This window comes from Rhinolophus hipposideros (genome assembly GCF_964194185.1).
Source record: "Rhinolophus hipposideros genome assembly, chromosome: 14".
NCBI classification, from domain to species: domain Eukaryota; kingdom Metazoa; phylum Chordata; class Mammalia; order Chiroptera; family Rhinolophidae; genus Rhinolophus; species Rhinolophus hipposideros.
In genome coordinates, this window is record NC_138060.1 from 34,529,044 (window position 1) to 34,545,301 (window position 16,258).

General features: G+C 44.4%; 1 protein-coding gene across 4 annotated transcripts in view; it reads right to left on the minus strand.

Annotated features, from left to right (window-relative positions):
- LOC308507672 (inhibitor of carbonic anhydrase-like) overlaps positions 1-16,258 on the minus strand; it is a 56,353-nt gene that overhangs the window by 19,692 nt on the left and 20,403 nt on the right. For 3 of the 4 annotated variants that reach the window (XM_081072930.1, XM_081072931.1, XM_081072933.1), the window contains 7 exons: positions 13,891-14,057; positions 8,061-8,169; positions 7,121-7,297; positions 6,250-6,397; positions 5,346-5,401; positions 2,065-2,243; positions 567-738 (listed from right to left, as the gene is read on the minus strand). In XM_081072930.1, the coding sequence (XP_080929056.1) occupies positions 567-738; positions 2,065-2,243; positions 5,346-5,401; positions 6,250-6,397; positions 7,121-7,297; positions 8,061-8,169; positions 13,891-14,057 (1,008 nt within the window). Of the gene's footprint in view, positions 1-566; positions 739-2,064; positions 2,244-5,345; positions 5,402-6,249; positions 6,398-7,120; positions 7,298-8,060; positions 8,170-13,890; positions 14,058-15,059; positions 15,169-16,258 lie in introns of those variants that run through there. The other variant, XM_081072932.1, reaches the window with a different exon arrangement.

The following is a 16,258-nucleotide window of genomic DNA, read 5'->3' on the forward strand; positions in this document are numbered from 1 at the left end:
CACCCAGGGAGTGTTCCTGGTTGGTAGTCCTGTGTTCTGTTCTGCGTGGGCCTGCTTGCTCTCCCCTCACCCAGTATCTTTGCTCACCACTGTGTGCCCACCTCCCACACAGTGGCTTTTGTAGATGCACAGCAACTGTTGGTTGACTAAATGGAAGAGAAAAAGAGAGAAGGAAGAAAGAAATGAACTGTAGGGATTGAGAGGAAGGCAAGAGCTGGATTAAAACCCTGTGAAATTCTAGTTCTGCTCCTGATGGTGGCAGAGGCCACGTTCCCACTTCAGTTTAGGATGGGCTATTTCCCTGCCAAATAGACCTGTTGTTGGGTGGTGCAACTCTGGTTAATACGAAGAAGCCAGAACCATCATTACTTCAAGTTGTCTGGAACCTGAAGGTAAGTTAGGCCTTTCCCCAGCTCAGCAAAACACCCCCTCATTAACCCAGTGCAGTGTGTAGGTCCTCTGGGCTCTGCAGGCCACTGAAGGCTGAGTGAGGTGAGGCTTGCAGGTACCAGGAAAGCCTCCATGACCCCTATCCTGCCCCGCTGCCCTTCTAGGACCTTACATACCTCCCCTTAGATGCTGAGTGGCAGCAAAATACTTGTATCCCAGGTACAGCTTGGCATCCATCTTAGGTGGAACTCTTAAAAACCCATGGGCAGCATCTGTAAACATCAGGTCCTTCCCGTGAGGAGAGCCAAAGAGCTGGAATTCTGCTGACTTGTCTTTTCCAAAATTTTCCTGTTAAAAGGATAAAAGAAACAGTGAAGGAGGGAGGCTGGCATAGAGAGGCAAAGGGAAAACAAACCCAAAACCAGACAAAGAAAACCAAAAGGATAAAAGAGTGAACACCTGTGAAGACAGTGGCTCAGGCCCTCTGCAGCCCGCATGGCTCATGAGGTTCTCAAGTCTCTTTCTAGGGAATGCTTTGCTCAGATCCCAGCTTGTCTGCTGTGTGCAGAGTCAGGAAAACTGCCAGGAGCTGCCCCCCCCCATCTGTACGAAAGGGTTTGGGGCCACCATGGGCTGCCCCTCTCCAATGTCGTGTCCCCAAAGGGTAGTTGGTGAAAGGCTGCCTCAGTTCTGGCCATCTGAAGACCAAGTGGTCTTCACCCTGGAGCAGCTGGTGATCTAGCACCCTGCCATCGAGGTTGGGGGTCAGGAGTCCTGGGCTCCTCTCCCGTCCCAAGCCTGCCACTAAAGGATTTCAAGCACTCCTTTCTCCCTCTGGACTCTGGCAAAACAAAGGGTGCTTTGCCTATGACTCCCGCTGACCGGCTTGCCCAAAGCTGCTCCTGAATGTAGCTGAAAACAGCACCTACCCACACGCTCTTTCCAAGGTCTGTCTGCTTTGTGTGTTTGCAGTGGTTCTGCATGAAATGTCACCTGCTGTCTTTTCTGGCAACCCCCCACACTTCTTTGGGGTGCACACAGCTTATTCCCCAGGGCCCAGTTATCTTCTCAGATACACCCTGTAAATCCGTCTCTCTGACCTCCACAAAGTACATAATCCATGTCTCCAAGGTTATGTCACCCTATCTTGTAAGAATTTGTGTGTCCACATCTGTCTATGAGCAACTCAAGGGCAGGTCTTTGTCTAGTTCATCTGTGAAGCCCCAGTGCTGAGCAGAGAGCACCAACAGGGATGGGGCAGGCTAAATAATGAGGGCTGGCCAAGAGAGACTGCTGCCAACTCAGGGCAGAGAAGAATGGAGAGCAGGCTCACATGCCAAAAGGATAATAGGGGAACGCTTCATGGAAGAGAGGCATCTGCACTGCGTCCTGAGGGCCAGTTTAGAACGGAAAAGAACACTTTGGGGCAGTGAGGGACTTCTGCAGAGTCTTGGGCCCACAGGGTCAGTGATGCCAGTTGAGCATTTTATGGCCTCTGCTGTCTATAACATACACAGACTGAGTGGCTTTCAGTGTAGAGGATGATGTGTAGTGTGGTTCTTGCTGTGTACTGAACCCAGAAGGACTGCAGAGTGGCTATAAGAAAATGAAGGAAAATGCCCCAAATCCAAGCAGAGACCCCTAAGATGGAGAGGAGATGGTGGATGGGGATACCTGGGCCTGGCTGAGAAGCTCCCAGATCAGGTCCTCCTTGCCACCCACACTTCGGGCCACCACAGCATTGGAAGGGACGCTGGACAGGTGGCACTCCTCGTATTTGTCCACTGGCTTCCGGGTGTTGTCCTTGCAGAGCAGCTCATACTGGTCCCTGTCAGCCTGGTGTGGCAGGTTCTCTGGGGGAGGAAAGCCCAGAGGAGCCAACTGACTGCGGCAGAGCCATCAGCTGTGGTCGCCCCTCCTCACTGAATCCCAAACTGTTTGACCTTGTTGAGATAGCTTTCTAGGCCCAAGATGGAGCTGCTTCTGTCCAGGGTCCCACACCAACAAACTGAAACTTCGATAACTTTCATGTCCCCGTAAATGCTCTGCTTGACTGGAAATGCAGTATCCTGCCTGTCCTCAAACACCAAGCCAGCTCTGGGCTTCTTCTTTGTTCCTTCTCACCCCACATAATGTGGGCTCTGTGGCCCCAGTCAGTCAGATATTTTCTGTTGGTCTCTTTTCCTTTGTCCTTCCTCCCATTTTGCAGTTCTCCACATGGAGACTGCCTGCTTCAGGAAGTGTTCATAAACTTTGCATACATCACCTAAATTGTCTTCTTTAATCATTCTTCTAACAGCCCTAAGAGGACTGAAAATCAATACTTTCCAAAAACATTTTCTACATATGAGGAGCCTGAGGCCTTGGGAGATGAAATGACTGGTTCTCGCTGCAGACTGACACGGGTGTGGAGGCGTGCTTGGCATGGGGCCCTCCCACTGCCCCTCATCCCTAGGGCTCAGCTACCAGGAAAGGTGACACAAGTATTTACTGAGCACTCCTAGCAGAAGACTGTGCTGAAGGCTCTCCATGCTGTGTGTCATTTAATCCTCGTAACAGGCAGGAGAGACCAGTGATGTGACTCCCATCGTAGAGAGGAGGACACAGGTTCAGAGAGTTAAGGTAACTAGTCAAACTCTCAGCAAGTCTGAAGTTGACACATCGCCATGCTAGGACGATCTAGGTCACCCATTTGCAACACTCCCCTGAGGGCAGAGCATGCTGGGAAAGGTGATAGAAGAGTTGAGGGATAGACCAAGGCGTAGGGACCCAGTCAGGGCACTCTACTGCTACAAAAAAGGACCAGAAAACCTTGTAAGACAGACAAGCGCTTTGCTTTTCCTTTTCTAGTTCCTACTGTGTTTCTCCAAAAATAAAACCTAACCGGAAAATAAGTACTAGCATGATTTTTCAAGATGCTCGTAATATAAAACAAGCCCTAATGCGTCTTTCGGCGTAAAAATTAATATAAGACCAGGTCTTATTTTCGTGGAAATATGGTAGGGCTTATTTTATATTACGAGCATCCTGAAAAATCATGCTAGGGCTTATTTTCCGGTTAGGTCTTATGTTAGGGGAAACACGACAGAAGGTGTCCTTGGTTGAATTGTGTCCCTCCAAATTCATATTTTGAAGTCCTGATCCCCAGGACCTCAGAATGTGACCTTATCTGGAAGTAGTCATTGCAGATGGAATTAGTGAAGATGAGGTCGTACTGGAGCAGGGTGGGGACCTACTCCAGTACGACTGGTGTCCTTATAAAGAGGAAATTTGGACACAGACAATGCACACAGGAGGAACGCCAGGTGAAAAGAAAGACAGACATTAGGGTGATGTGGCTACAAGCCAAGGGATTGTTTTCTGCCAGCAAACTACCAGAAGCTGGGAGAAAGGCATGGAACAGATTCTCCTTAATAATCTTCAGACAGAACCAACTCGGACAACGTCTTGATTTGGAATTCTAGCCCCTCCCACTACGATACAATGCATTTCTGTGGCTTAAGCCACCCAGTGTGTGGTACTCTGTTATGGCAGCCCTAGCAAGCGCCTGTAGAAGATCTCTGAGGTTGATGAAGTCTTATTGAAAGTGGTGTACAATTAGAGTTCTTGAGAATGGTTATAATTTGAATTAGGTATATTGTACAGAAAATACATTTTAAATCCATATATTAAACTTCTTTTAAACGATTTAGTAATGTTAGAATTACATTAAAAGGATCAATATGACCAAATCGTTTCAGAAATAACCTTTCCACCTCAGTCACGGGCCCCAGTGGTGGCAGCCCCTCACCACCGACACATTTTCACCCCTAAAGCCCAGTGGATAGTCTCACATCAATTTCTACTTAGAAGGTAATATGGGAGCACACATAATAGCAGATAAGTGACTTTCAGCAAAGATAAATCAGGATGGACGGGGACAACCTGTTGTTTTCAGTAAGTGCGGGTGCTTTCAAATACAGCAGGGTGAGTGTTGAAAGATGCTGCCCACCGACATACGGGTGGTAACTTGAGCAACCAGAGCAAATTACAAGGACAGTTGTTTGCAACAACTTCATCCTGGGTCATCCCACAGATGACCCCACTAATTAAAATTCCTGATAATAAGACATGCATCAATTGCCAAAATGCTAACAAACCAGGTTCATGTGTAGCAATGAAGGGACAGTAAATTGTGAATGGCTGCACAAGGGAACAAAGCACAGAAAACTATTTCGTGTTAGAGAAAGAAGTAGGAGGAATTAAGGCCCATGTAAAGAGTAAGGACTTAAAATTTTCCTTGAGGTAGCAGATATTAACTTTAAAGTGAACCTAGCAGAGTGAATATACATTGGGTTTTAAACATCTTGAGTGATACAAGTATGTTCTATACCTGATAGCAATTTAATTAGTTATAAAACCCCAAATCTATAACCTCAATTTGTCTGAAAAACTATTCTGTTTGTTTTTTTGTTTCTGATAATTACCCAAAACTCTGGAAAGCTTTTTCTTAAAATATAGAAATAAAGGAGAAATATAGTTTCGTTCATGGTGATAATGCTTTTGCAACAGATTTAACTGTACATGTGCTAATAAGCTCTGAAATAATTATGATAATTTGTGTGTTTGCTTAAGGTATTGGAAGCATTTAGGAGCCGTTTATGATGAAGCATTCAGTAGAATGTGATTAAATTTGAAAGTGCTATTTCAGTGACAAAGAGAATTTGATTATTAAAACTCACTTTGTTTCATTAATTGCTAAATAATGCTTAAATGTTCACATTTGTTTAAGAGATTTATAGACTGAACAAATTGAATATTGAACAATGTACAAATAACAGCAATGTTTTCTATACAGAATTTCTATTTCATGAAAGATCTTATTGTTACCCATCTCTAGGTGTAGGGAAACTTTTAGGCAAAACCCACTTCCCACGGGTGTGGCCCACGTGATTCTTCCTCCATCCAGCACTTACCTAACACCGTCACATGCCTCATGAAGCCCACATCCCCCACACCATCTTGCAGACACCTGAGGAACAGGACAGCTGTAGTCAGGCCACTCTCTGAGACACTGCCTCGCCCCTCCCCCATGCAGCCCCTCTGAGGTTCTGCCCCTGTCACAGGCTCCCAGGGCTTTGCCCACATTCCTGGGCTTCCATCTCTCTTCACAGAGGTGATGGCCCTGTCTGAGGGGCCTCTGAACATCCACAGCCAAACCCAGACAGAAGTAGGCAGGAGCCATGTAAGGTCACATCCCAGGAAACTCTGGGGAGGGATGATGCAAAAGTAGGACCCTTACCTTCCTCTTCAAAGGAAGCCAAAAGCTACCAATTTTTTTTTAAATAAAGGTTTAAAGCCTTTAACATAGAAGGTAAAAACTCTGGATAGCCTTGGATTCCTGGCCACCTTAGCTCTGGTTTTGAGTGCTGATCGTTTCTCTTACTGAGCATGGAGAATGCAGAGGTGGCGGCAGGGGGCTGAGAGGGAAGTGGGGAAAGGCAGGCACATGTCTCTGACACAAAGAGATGCTCAGGCTGAAAGAAGCAGGCTGGGCGGTCCTGGCCTGTAAGCTCGGAGCCCAAGCCTGTGTCTGTGCCAAACAGAGGCCCAGAGACTGGTCTATCCCCCACACCCCACGACCCGCCAGGAGCCTCCAGGAGGGTAACACAGGCAGACCCCTGCAATGGGGAGACAAGAGGGGCTCCCACACAGAAGACAGCTCCTCAGGATGGTGAGGAGCAAGGGGTACCCCGGAGCAACTCAGGGCCCTGGGTGTGAACACGATGTTCTAGGTGGTCTGGGGCAAACCCTGTCTACTTTCTGTGTCTCGGTTTCGCATCTTTAGAGTTAGTGGGAGCAGCGGCCAGTCTCACTCACTTGAAGGCACCGTCGGGGCCAAAGTATGGTTCCTGGGTGGAGCAGGCACACTTGTCTGTCCCTTTCCCCGCACACAGTTGACACAGTTTGGGGAAGGCCGTCTGATCTGCACATGGGACACAGCTGCCCGCGAAGAAGTTGGCCACTGCTGCTCAGCACAAAGACATGGAACACACAGCATGAGGCAGCCTGGCCAGAGGCAATAACGGCTCCCGCCCAGGCTCAAGGGTAAACAGGGAGTGACCAGAACAAACCAGATGCCAGTCCCTGCCTGCCCGTATATGTGTCCCCTCTTTAAGATCAAGGGATTCCAAAAAGGCACGTGTTAACTTCTATCCTTCCACCATCATCCCCACCAACCAATGCCTGTCGCAGGTTGCTGTCAGCTTCCCTCCCTGCATTGTCAGCCTGGAACAGCTCAGAGAGAGTTCTCCCCTGGAAGCCAGGCCTGGGAGATGGTACACCTGCCTGGAGAGGGGCAGGCCAAGCTCAGGGCCGGCAGGTGACCACCAGAGAAAGCCCCAGCAGATTGGGAAACACATCAGCCACAGAGAGGAAAGCACCCCAGGGAGTGGGCCATAGGCCCAGCCATCTTGGCCCTGCTGAGCCTCTGTCAGGCCTGATGACCTCACCCCACTCCTCAGGAGCCCGTGCTGGGGGGTTGGGAGCTGAGAGAAGAAGACAGCTGACACCTCCCCAGGGCTGCTGGTGCAGCAGACCCGACAAGTTTAAAGCTGGGTAACTCCTACCTCCACCCCAAGAGTCATCACACACGGTCACCTGATCATGTCTGAGTGACAGCCGTGCGGCTTGTGCGGGCATCTAAAGAAGGGACATCTGCCTGAAGACACTCGCCCTCCTGCCCGCTTACCTTTCTCAAGAGGCTCACGTGGCTCAGGCAATTGCCAGTAAAGTGTGCCGATGGGGATATTCCAGCCCGAGGATCTGTGAAGGCCTGTGTGGCAGGACTTCTTGCCTTGGAGCTGGTTCAGCTGGAAGTTGCTGCCCTTCTTCACCAAGGCCACGGCATAATAGCGGGTTTCGGGATCTGCAAAGACACAGAGCAAATGGAAGACGCTCAACCTGGGCCACAGGGAAACACTGCTCATCACTCCTGACCAGGGAAGGGGACCTAAAGGACACACGTATGTCCCGTAAAGAGGGAGGGATCAGAATCCCTTTCTCAGGCTCACAGGGAAAGAAAGAACCAGAGGGGCCATTTATGACAACCCTCCAGGCAATGACAGGGAGAAGAGGGCCACGTGCACATGGACCGGAAATGCTTTCCGCTCCCTGGTCCTGCGGGGTGTCCGCCTGTACCTCCCAACCAAAGCCACCAGGAGATGGAGCTCGGGCATAAAGGCCACGTTTCTGACTCGCTCTGAGTACTTCCTGTTCCCTGAGATGGGCCCAGGAACAGTCAGGTTATTGTCACAAGAGACACAGGCTTTTGGGGCTCTGAGAGTGTGCTCGTGTGCTCTCCTCTGTGTGTGTCATCTGTGGTTCTTGGAAGACGTCTCTATAAGCTCCGACCACAATGGTCCGGGTCAGGCTGCACACAGCCTGCCCTGATTCTTCAGAGAGCACATTTCCTGACTCAGAAGGTCAGTGTCAGGAGCACCAGTCCTCAATCAGCCCAAAGCCCCAGAAGCCTTTGTGGTGGCCCTTATGGCCGCTCATTCCCCAATGACTCCCCAGTGGGGAACGCTCAGCACTATCTAATCTCCATTACTTGCCTGAACAAGACAAGACTCTGCATCCCTCAGGAGAGAAAGGGCCGCAAACTCTCTTTTGGGCCCTGGAGAACTTACTTTCTTTTGTCCCATAGTTCTCTGCCACTACAGGCTTCAGGTTGTAGGGAGCCAGGCCAGCCTCAAACACCAAACCTGCATCCAACGTGACAGCATCGGCTTCGTTTGCCTGAAAGGGAACAGACCAGACGCTAATGAAGCCCTCACTTCTAGGAAGGCACCCCTAAGCCGGGATGAGCGGGGGTGACTGGGGGTCCTTCTTGGATCTGGGGCCAGAAAATCCCTCAACTTGGCCAGACCACACGCCACACCATGAGCTTCAGTTGACTTGACCTCCCTGTGAGGGGATTCGGCCACCATATATATTCCTGTTCCTCCTGCATAGAGGAAGGAATGATTCTTTTTCTTCTCCCTTGTGAAAAGTCTGATTCTTGGCCCAGAAACCTATGTGTGGTCTTCTAGGATCAACCTGAATTATGGAGGCTTCCCCTGGCAGGCCTCATGGGGCAAAGCTGCCCTCCCCACCCCAGACTGGGTGCACAGCCCATGCACTGCAGGCTCTGAAGGGGGTTGCCGTCAACCACTCAGGTCCACCTGCCGGGACGTGCTCTTCCACGTGTCTACATTGAGAACCCAACAGGTTTTGTTTGGTGACCACTTTACCTTGAACCTTCTGCTGAGGTCTTTCTCAGGCCCCACTGTGAAGCTGTCTTTATGGGGGACTGGAGCTTTGACAACACTCTTCTCCACTCAGATTCACTACTCAGTACTTTTCCGCCTATCCTGGATCTATATAACTGCAGGAGTCTTTCATTCACAGGTTTGGGGTTTCTTTGGGTGTAACTTCTTGCTTTACTCTGAACTAAGTGATGAACGATTATACATCCATTACGGCTCATTATTCATTTAATTGACTATTCAGACATGTCACAGCGCACCACTGTCTACCTCAGGTGCATTTTACACATTAAAAAATAGAGACACAGAAAGATCACGTCACTTTCCCAGGCCACATAGCTAGTAACTCATGGAGCTGGGATTTAAATCCAGGTAGTATGGGCTTATTCCTTCCATTACTCTGTTGCTGGGTTGTTTGTTTATCTTTTTGAGTTTTTACTTGTATGAAATCTCAACTTTAAGCTAATAATTCGCTTGAAATATTATAGGCACCTTCCCACTTGATCTAGAACTTATTTTCTCTGAAAGTCAGAAGAACTGTTTTTAACATGCACAAATTTTATTGCATTTTTTTTCTGCTTCAAACACCTGCAGGTCAAAATGATTTTTCTAGAAGCCCTTGCCAGTACTCTATGAATAGTTTTTATTGATTAAATTACAAGGCAGAAGCAATAGCTCCATGATCTGTGTCATGTTACAGGTAAATAATAAGACAACAGTATTTCTAAATGAAAGAAAATAAGATCAGTCAAACTATGTATTTGCCTACCTGAAACTTTTCTTTTTAATGTTGGGATTGTTGTTGTTGTTGCTTCATTGTAATAAAATACATAACACAAAATTTACCATTGAACCATTTCTAAGTGTACATTTCAGTGCCATTAAAAATATTCATTCACTCTGGTGAACCACCCTTTCATCCCACAACTACATATCAGATATGAAACAATCTTTGAGGCTTTCTTAGTATCACAAGAGGTATGTGAAACCTCTAGCGGCTCTCCACACCCACCCCACACACTGTAGAGTAGAAAAAAAAGCAAATAAACAAGAATATTTCCCAGGTTCAGTGAGGTTGGGGCTTTCCCAAGACACCAGGATTCTGGGCAGGAATCACTGGAACTTCAGGGGCTCAGGAACCAAGAAGTGAAGACTTCACTAATGGGGTCCACTAGAGCAGCAGGGATTCTGGGGGGAACCTGACCCAGAAGGGAAGGGGAAGATTGAAATCAATCATTACCTCCCAGATGCAGATAAGCAAACCCAGAGGAAGGTAAGCCACAATGGTGGGCATCAACAGCAACAACAGACATGGGCCCTCAAGGGATGTGGAGGTTGGAACTGTCAGATGCAATGGAGAAGAGCTACCTATGAAGTATTTTGTTTTATGTACAAAGTAAAGACAACATTACAGGCATAGAAAAGGCAACTACCAGGAATAAAAGGAAAAAAATTGTATCTGGTGCTTCTAGAAACAAAAATATAACTTTGAAATCCAAAAATAAATGAATAGGCAACAAGTGCTTGACGTAGTTAAAGAGAGAATTAGTAAACTAGAAGCTGTGTCTGAAGAATTTATCCTGGATGCTGCCAAAAAAGGTGCAGATGATAGAAATTATAAACGAACGATTAAATAATGCGGAGAAATTAAAGAAAAGCCTAATATGTGTCATCTTGGAATACTAGGACTTAATGAGAAAAAATGAAAAGACTAAGAAAAGGCAGTATTTAGAGATAATAGCCGCAAATTACCCAGAACTGAAGAAAAACATGACTCCACAGATCCAATATACCCTAAGCAGGATACGTACCAAGCTTTCCACAACTGGAAATATCATAGTGAATCTGTGCAACATCACAGACCATGGAAATGAAATGTCAAAATTAGCCAGAGAGAAGGTGATTGAAGGAATGACAGGCCAGCACCAGACTTCTCACTGGCTACAATGGAAGTCAGGAGGCAGTGGCATAACATTTTAAACACTGTGAAAACATCAAACTAGAATGATACATTCAGCAAAATTACCACTCAAGGATAAAGGAGAGATTAAAGCATTTGCAGAGAAAACAAACAAGCAAGCAACTGACAGAGTTTAACACCAAGAGATTCACTCTAAAGGATCACGAAAAGGACTAATTTTAGGAAGTAAACATATCCCAGAAAGATGGTCTGAAAATTGAGAACGAATGGTGAACAGGTTAAATAGCAAAAATGTAGGTAAATCCAAATATTCTCTCTCTCTCCAGCTTTCTTTCTCTCTCCCTCTTTCTGTGTTTTTGGGTATGCATGCATACACATATGCATAGACACATATACAGACAACACACAAACACCCCCCCACACACATATAAATATATTTATATTTTTATATAGCATCTACAAATATATAAAGTACATGATGGGGTTAAAAAAGATAGACTTAAAATACTAAATAGTAAAATCTAAATAGATATCTCTATGCTACTGTATTCTAGAGTATTTTTATTATTTGGCAAAATGGGGCACGGATCAGGACTATTTTACTGTAACACTTTGGTAAGCTAAAGTATATAGTAAAAATTTAAAAGAAATCATTAAAGAATATAAATAAGGGCTGGCCTGATGGCTCAGGTGGTTGGAGCTCCGTGCTCCTAACTCTGAAGACTGCCAGTTCGATTCCTACATGGGCCAGTGCGCTCTCAACCACAAGGTTGCCAGTTCAATTCCTCGAGTCCCACAAGGGATGGTGGGCTGTGCCCCCTGCAACTAACAACGGGAACTGGACCTGGAGTTGAGCTGCGCCCTCCACAACTAAGACTGAAAGGACAACAACTTGACTTGGAAAAAGTCCTGGAAGTACACACTGTTCCCCAATACCCCAATAAAGTCCGGTTCCCCCTCCCAATAAAATCTTTAAAACAAAAAAAAGAATATAAATAAAGTGTTTAAATTCACTACCAATGGGAGAGAGTGGAATAAAAGGAAAACAATGCAAGAAACACATATATACAAACTAAATTTTTAAAAACTCAGAAATTGGTAAAAGAAGAACTAAGAGAAATAAAAAAATAATATGGTAGAAATAAGTTAAATTTACCCATAGCAACAATAATTATTAATGGTCTAATAATTATTAATGGTCTAAATTCATGTAAAACAAATGAAATTTCAGATTTCATGAATAAACAAAATCCAGGAATATATAGCTTTCAAAAGTCACACCTGAAACATAAGCACACAGAAAGTTGAAAATAAAGAAGTGGAAAAATATATAAGAGGAGACTACTAACCTAGGAAAGTTGATGTAGTGTTAATATCAGAAAAACAGAGTTTAATCAAAAATCACTATGAGAGATGGAGATTATTTCATAATGGTAAAGTTACATTCACTAAGAATGCTTAATTATAAAGCAGGATTTTATGTAATAGCTGTTACATTATTATAGGAATGGCCTATGAAATAAGCGTTTAAATGGCCAGATTAAAAAAATTCTCTCCTGTGAATAGTTGAATAAAACAACTGCTTTTTTCTTGCTTCTTAAAAAAAAAAAAAAAAAAAAGAATGCTATGGATTATACTCTCATATCCTGCTAGTGGAAGTAGAAATTGAAATAACCACATTGGGTTTGCTTACAAATCAAATACATTTGCCATTGTCTTAAAAGTCAAATAGTCATATCCCATGGCTCAGCAAGTCTGCCCCTGCATATAAATTCAAGAGAAGCTTTTAATACTTGTGTCCCTGGAGATTTATATAAAAATATTCCTCAAGGTCCTGATTACAATAACAAAAACTAGAAACAATCCAAATGCTAATGATGGGAAAAGAACAAATAAATTGTGGTACGGACTATTGCAGAGCTCTGAAAATGAATGAACAATAGCTACATTCAACATGGGTCAATCTTAGTATAATATTGAGGAGAAAAAGCAAGTATGAGAAGGCAACACAGAGTAATGTTATCTTTATAAATTTTTTAAGGAGCAAAACTATGCAATCATTCACACATACCCATATAAGTCTTAAAACTGAAATAAATGCAATAATTCTTGGGATTCTCTGGGGAAACACATAGGTCACTGTAAGTAAGGCCAGTGGATTACAGCCCCCCAAGCGGTGCCATTCCCATAGAATCCAATGCTGCCACTCAGTAGTCCTAGAAGTAAGCTATTGGCAGTGATGAAGTTTAGAGAACCTGTGGTGGGTCATGGATAGTATTATTTTGTATTTTAACATATTTAAAATTAAAGGGGTATGCATAGATCAAAGCTGAACATGTGTCATAATTCAAGGGTTACAATTAAGCCACGATAGTAATTGAGGTCCAATTTGAAAGAAACAGAACAGACCAGTTGTTTATACCAAATCAGTGATTCCCTGAGTTAATCAGGCTCTTTCTGGCCGAGTCTACCTCTCCCACCTCATCGCTCCTTCCAGTCTCCTGCTTGCTCTCCTGTCTCGGGCCCTTTGCACACGCTGTTGTGCACGGCCTGGAGTATTCTACCCAAGGCTCTTGGCATCCTTACCCATGCTCATCCCTGGGGTCTCAGCTTCATTGTTCTCTCTCAGGGAGATTGTCCCTGACACCCTGGTCAAAGCAAGTTTCCTCCGAAAGTCTGTCAGAACATTCTACTTGCCCCCCCCCTCATTGTACTTCACACAATTTGGAATTACATGTCTACTTGTTTGCACGTTTTTCTTCTCTTCTGACTAGACTCAAAGCTCCTCAGGAGTAAGGACCATGTGTGTTGAGATTCACCACTGCAGCCCCCCTGCCCAGCACAGGGTCTGACACACGTTCAAATGAGCAGGAACAACGGTGAAGGAGTGAAGAGGATTTGGGAAAGTCTAAGAACAAAGGACCAGCCGTCATCTGCAATCAGGACACTGTTAGTTCTCATCCCTGTGAGCATCATGCAGCTGCTTCCCAGGGTGTCTGAGGAACTTGCAAAACAATGGGGCAAGAGCACTTTGATGCAGACGGCCATTTTTGTTTCTTGCATTCAGAGAACATAATACCTCAAAGCTGTCACCTTTCAGAATGCATTGGATTTTGCTTTAAGACTTGTTAAAGATGACCGCTGCTTCTTCCATTTCTACAGTGATGATACTATCAGTGGGGTTGACTGCCCACACACCAGCCTCCTACATGTGAGTACAGAATTGGTCCACACCAGGAGCATGAGAAAGTATGGATGCGTTCCACTCTCCTTCAGGCAGCAGCGACTTACCGCGATGGCCTTGATGCACTCAAGGGAGGAGGTTTTCTTCACACAGGTGACAAGAGTCTCAGGAAGGACTTTTTTCATACTGTCACGGAAACTGGAGCACTTGCTGGCCTCCTGATTGGAGATGGTGCACCATCTCACCGTTTTCTCGGAGACAGCCAGACACAGCCCTAGGGGAGAGAGACCAAAGGTGTAAGGGACCCACCTTATACCTTTCTCAGCACCCACCTTTCTCTGCTGGTAGAAGAGGTTAAAGACAAGGTCAAGGATTGGCTGCGTGGGTCACACATATTAGATTGGCTCACATGAATTCCCAGGTCCCATTTTTCTGATTGTGCCTTTCCCCTTGGAGAAAAAAACCAAAACACCCCCCCATAGTTAAACATTTTATTACCCAGTGATCCAGAAATCCTACTCCTAAGTATATACTCAAAGGAAATGAAAAAAGGCACTCAAATATACATAGCCAAAAATGTAGCAACAACTTAAGGGTTGCCATGGACGAATAAACAAAATGTGTTCTATGCATACAATGGAATATTCTTCTGCCATAAAAAAAAAAAAAGAAGTAAAAAAAAAAAAAGAAGTACTATTACATGCTACAACATTGATGGACCTCAAAATTATTATGTTAAATGAAAGAAGCCAGACACAAAAGGCTACACATTATATGGTGCCATATCTATGAAATATCTAGAATAGGTAAATCTATAGGGACAGAAAGCAAATTTCTGGTTGCCAGGAACCAGGGAGAGAGAAATGGGTACTGACTTCTTTATCGGTACAGGATTCTTTGGAGATGATGGAAATATGATGGAACAAGAGAGAGGTGGTAGTTGTACAGCAAGTGAATATACTAAATGCCACTGAATGTACACTTTAAAGACTAATGTTATGTTAGTGAATTTCACCTCAAAAAAGAAAAAAGCAACCTTTGGGGAAGGAAACTTTGAGCCTAGTGACCTTTGTTCTTCATCTAGACATTGGATACTCTGACCTTCCATGGTAGTAATTGCTGGGGCAGTAAAATCAGTGCCTATTTGTTTCACTGGCATTTAAAATTTTAGTGATGAAATAGGGTAGTGAATATTATGAAGGCAAAATGCTGTTTACAAAGCTGTAGTATTTGAGTAAAATGTTATTTTAAATGAAATTTAGAAAGTGAGCTTTACCAATAACATCTACCAGATTTTGATGAGGCCCTGCATGTCAGGCAGCGTGCAAAGCGCATTACTCTCCTCTGACGTCTACAAATGTCCTGCTGCTTGAATATTGATGCACCTGTTTTGTAAATATGATTAAAAAGACCTATCAGGGACATTAAATAACTTGAGATGAAGTTAATATTTGAACCACCCAAGTCAGTTTGACTTCAAAACCTGTACTGCCTTTTAACTCTCTGTGAGTAGGATATACCAAATGAAATGGGACAGCAGCTGTCAAGTTACCTTAGACAGAATCTCATACCAAAGGCAGAGAATGACAAATGGAGCCTCTCAGCTCTATTTGAAAAAAACTTGGATAGTAGCAGCCCAGGGAAGGAGAGCAAGTGAGTGAAACTATACAGGCCATGTGTCCTTGTGCAGAATACCAATGTTTAAAGTAATAGCTTACGTTTGCATTTTGTTCTTTCAAAGCATGTTTACCCTGTTTGCTAATATAGTGTTAAAACATGTCATGCTTAGAAATGACTGACAATAGGAAAGACAATACAACTTTATAAATGAAAATAGCTTAGTATTCAGGTTAAGTTATACAAAGAGCTAGTAGGTCAGTGTTTTTCTTTTTCAAAGGTATGTCCTTACTGGGAAAACCCTTTTGAATGTTTGTATTTTCAAAAAGTCACCACGGTGCTTATGTTCAAATGCTTAAAACTTCAGGCTTTGTACTTCTAATCTTTTTTTTTTAAGTGTGAATGTAAACCAGGGTGAATGAAGTTTGCATAGTTAGGGGAAAAGCTAAAGTCTTGACAAAAACATGGTATTAAAACAGAGAACAACAGCCAACAACAAAAACCCCACAAAACAAAACAAAAAAAACAAAGCCAGGATCAATTTCTGCTTCCATCTATGAAAGAGTAACTTATATCGGATTTGCCCTAGCACTTTAAACAACTCTTGAGTAAACATGAAAAAATGTTTTAAAATATTGGGCAACAGGAAATGCAGGGATGTGATCCCTGAGAGAAGGGAAACAAATAAGAGGAGCCTTATAATCACTCCAGCTTTCTTCCTGGACAAAATTTCCAGATGGCAGGGCAGGGAGGAGAAAACCAAGTAGCCTGATGGTCTTTTACAGAGGTGAGGAGACAGAGCATAGTCAGGTAAGGCTGAAGCAATTAGAATTTGCAGCACAGAGTGTTAAAGAACAG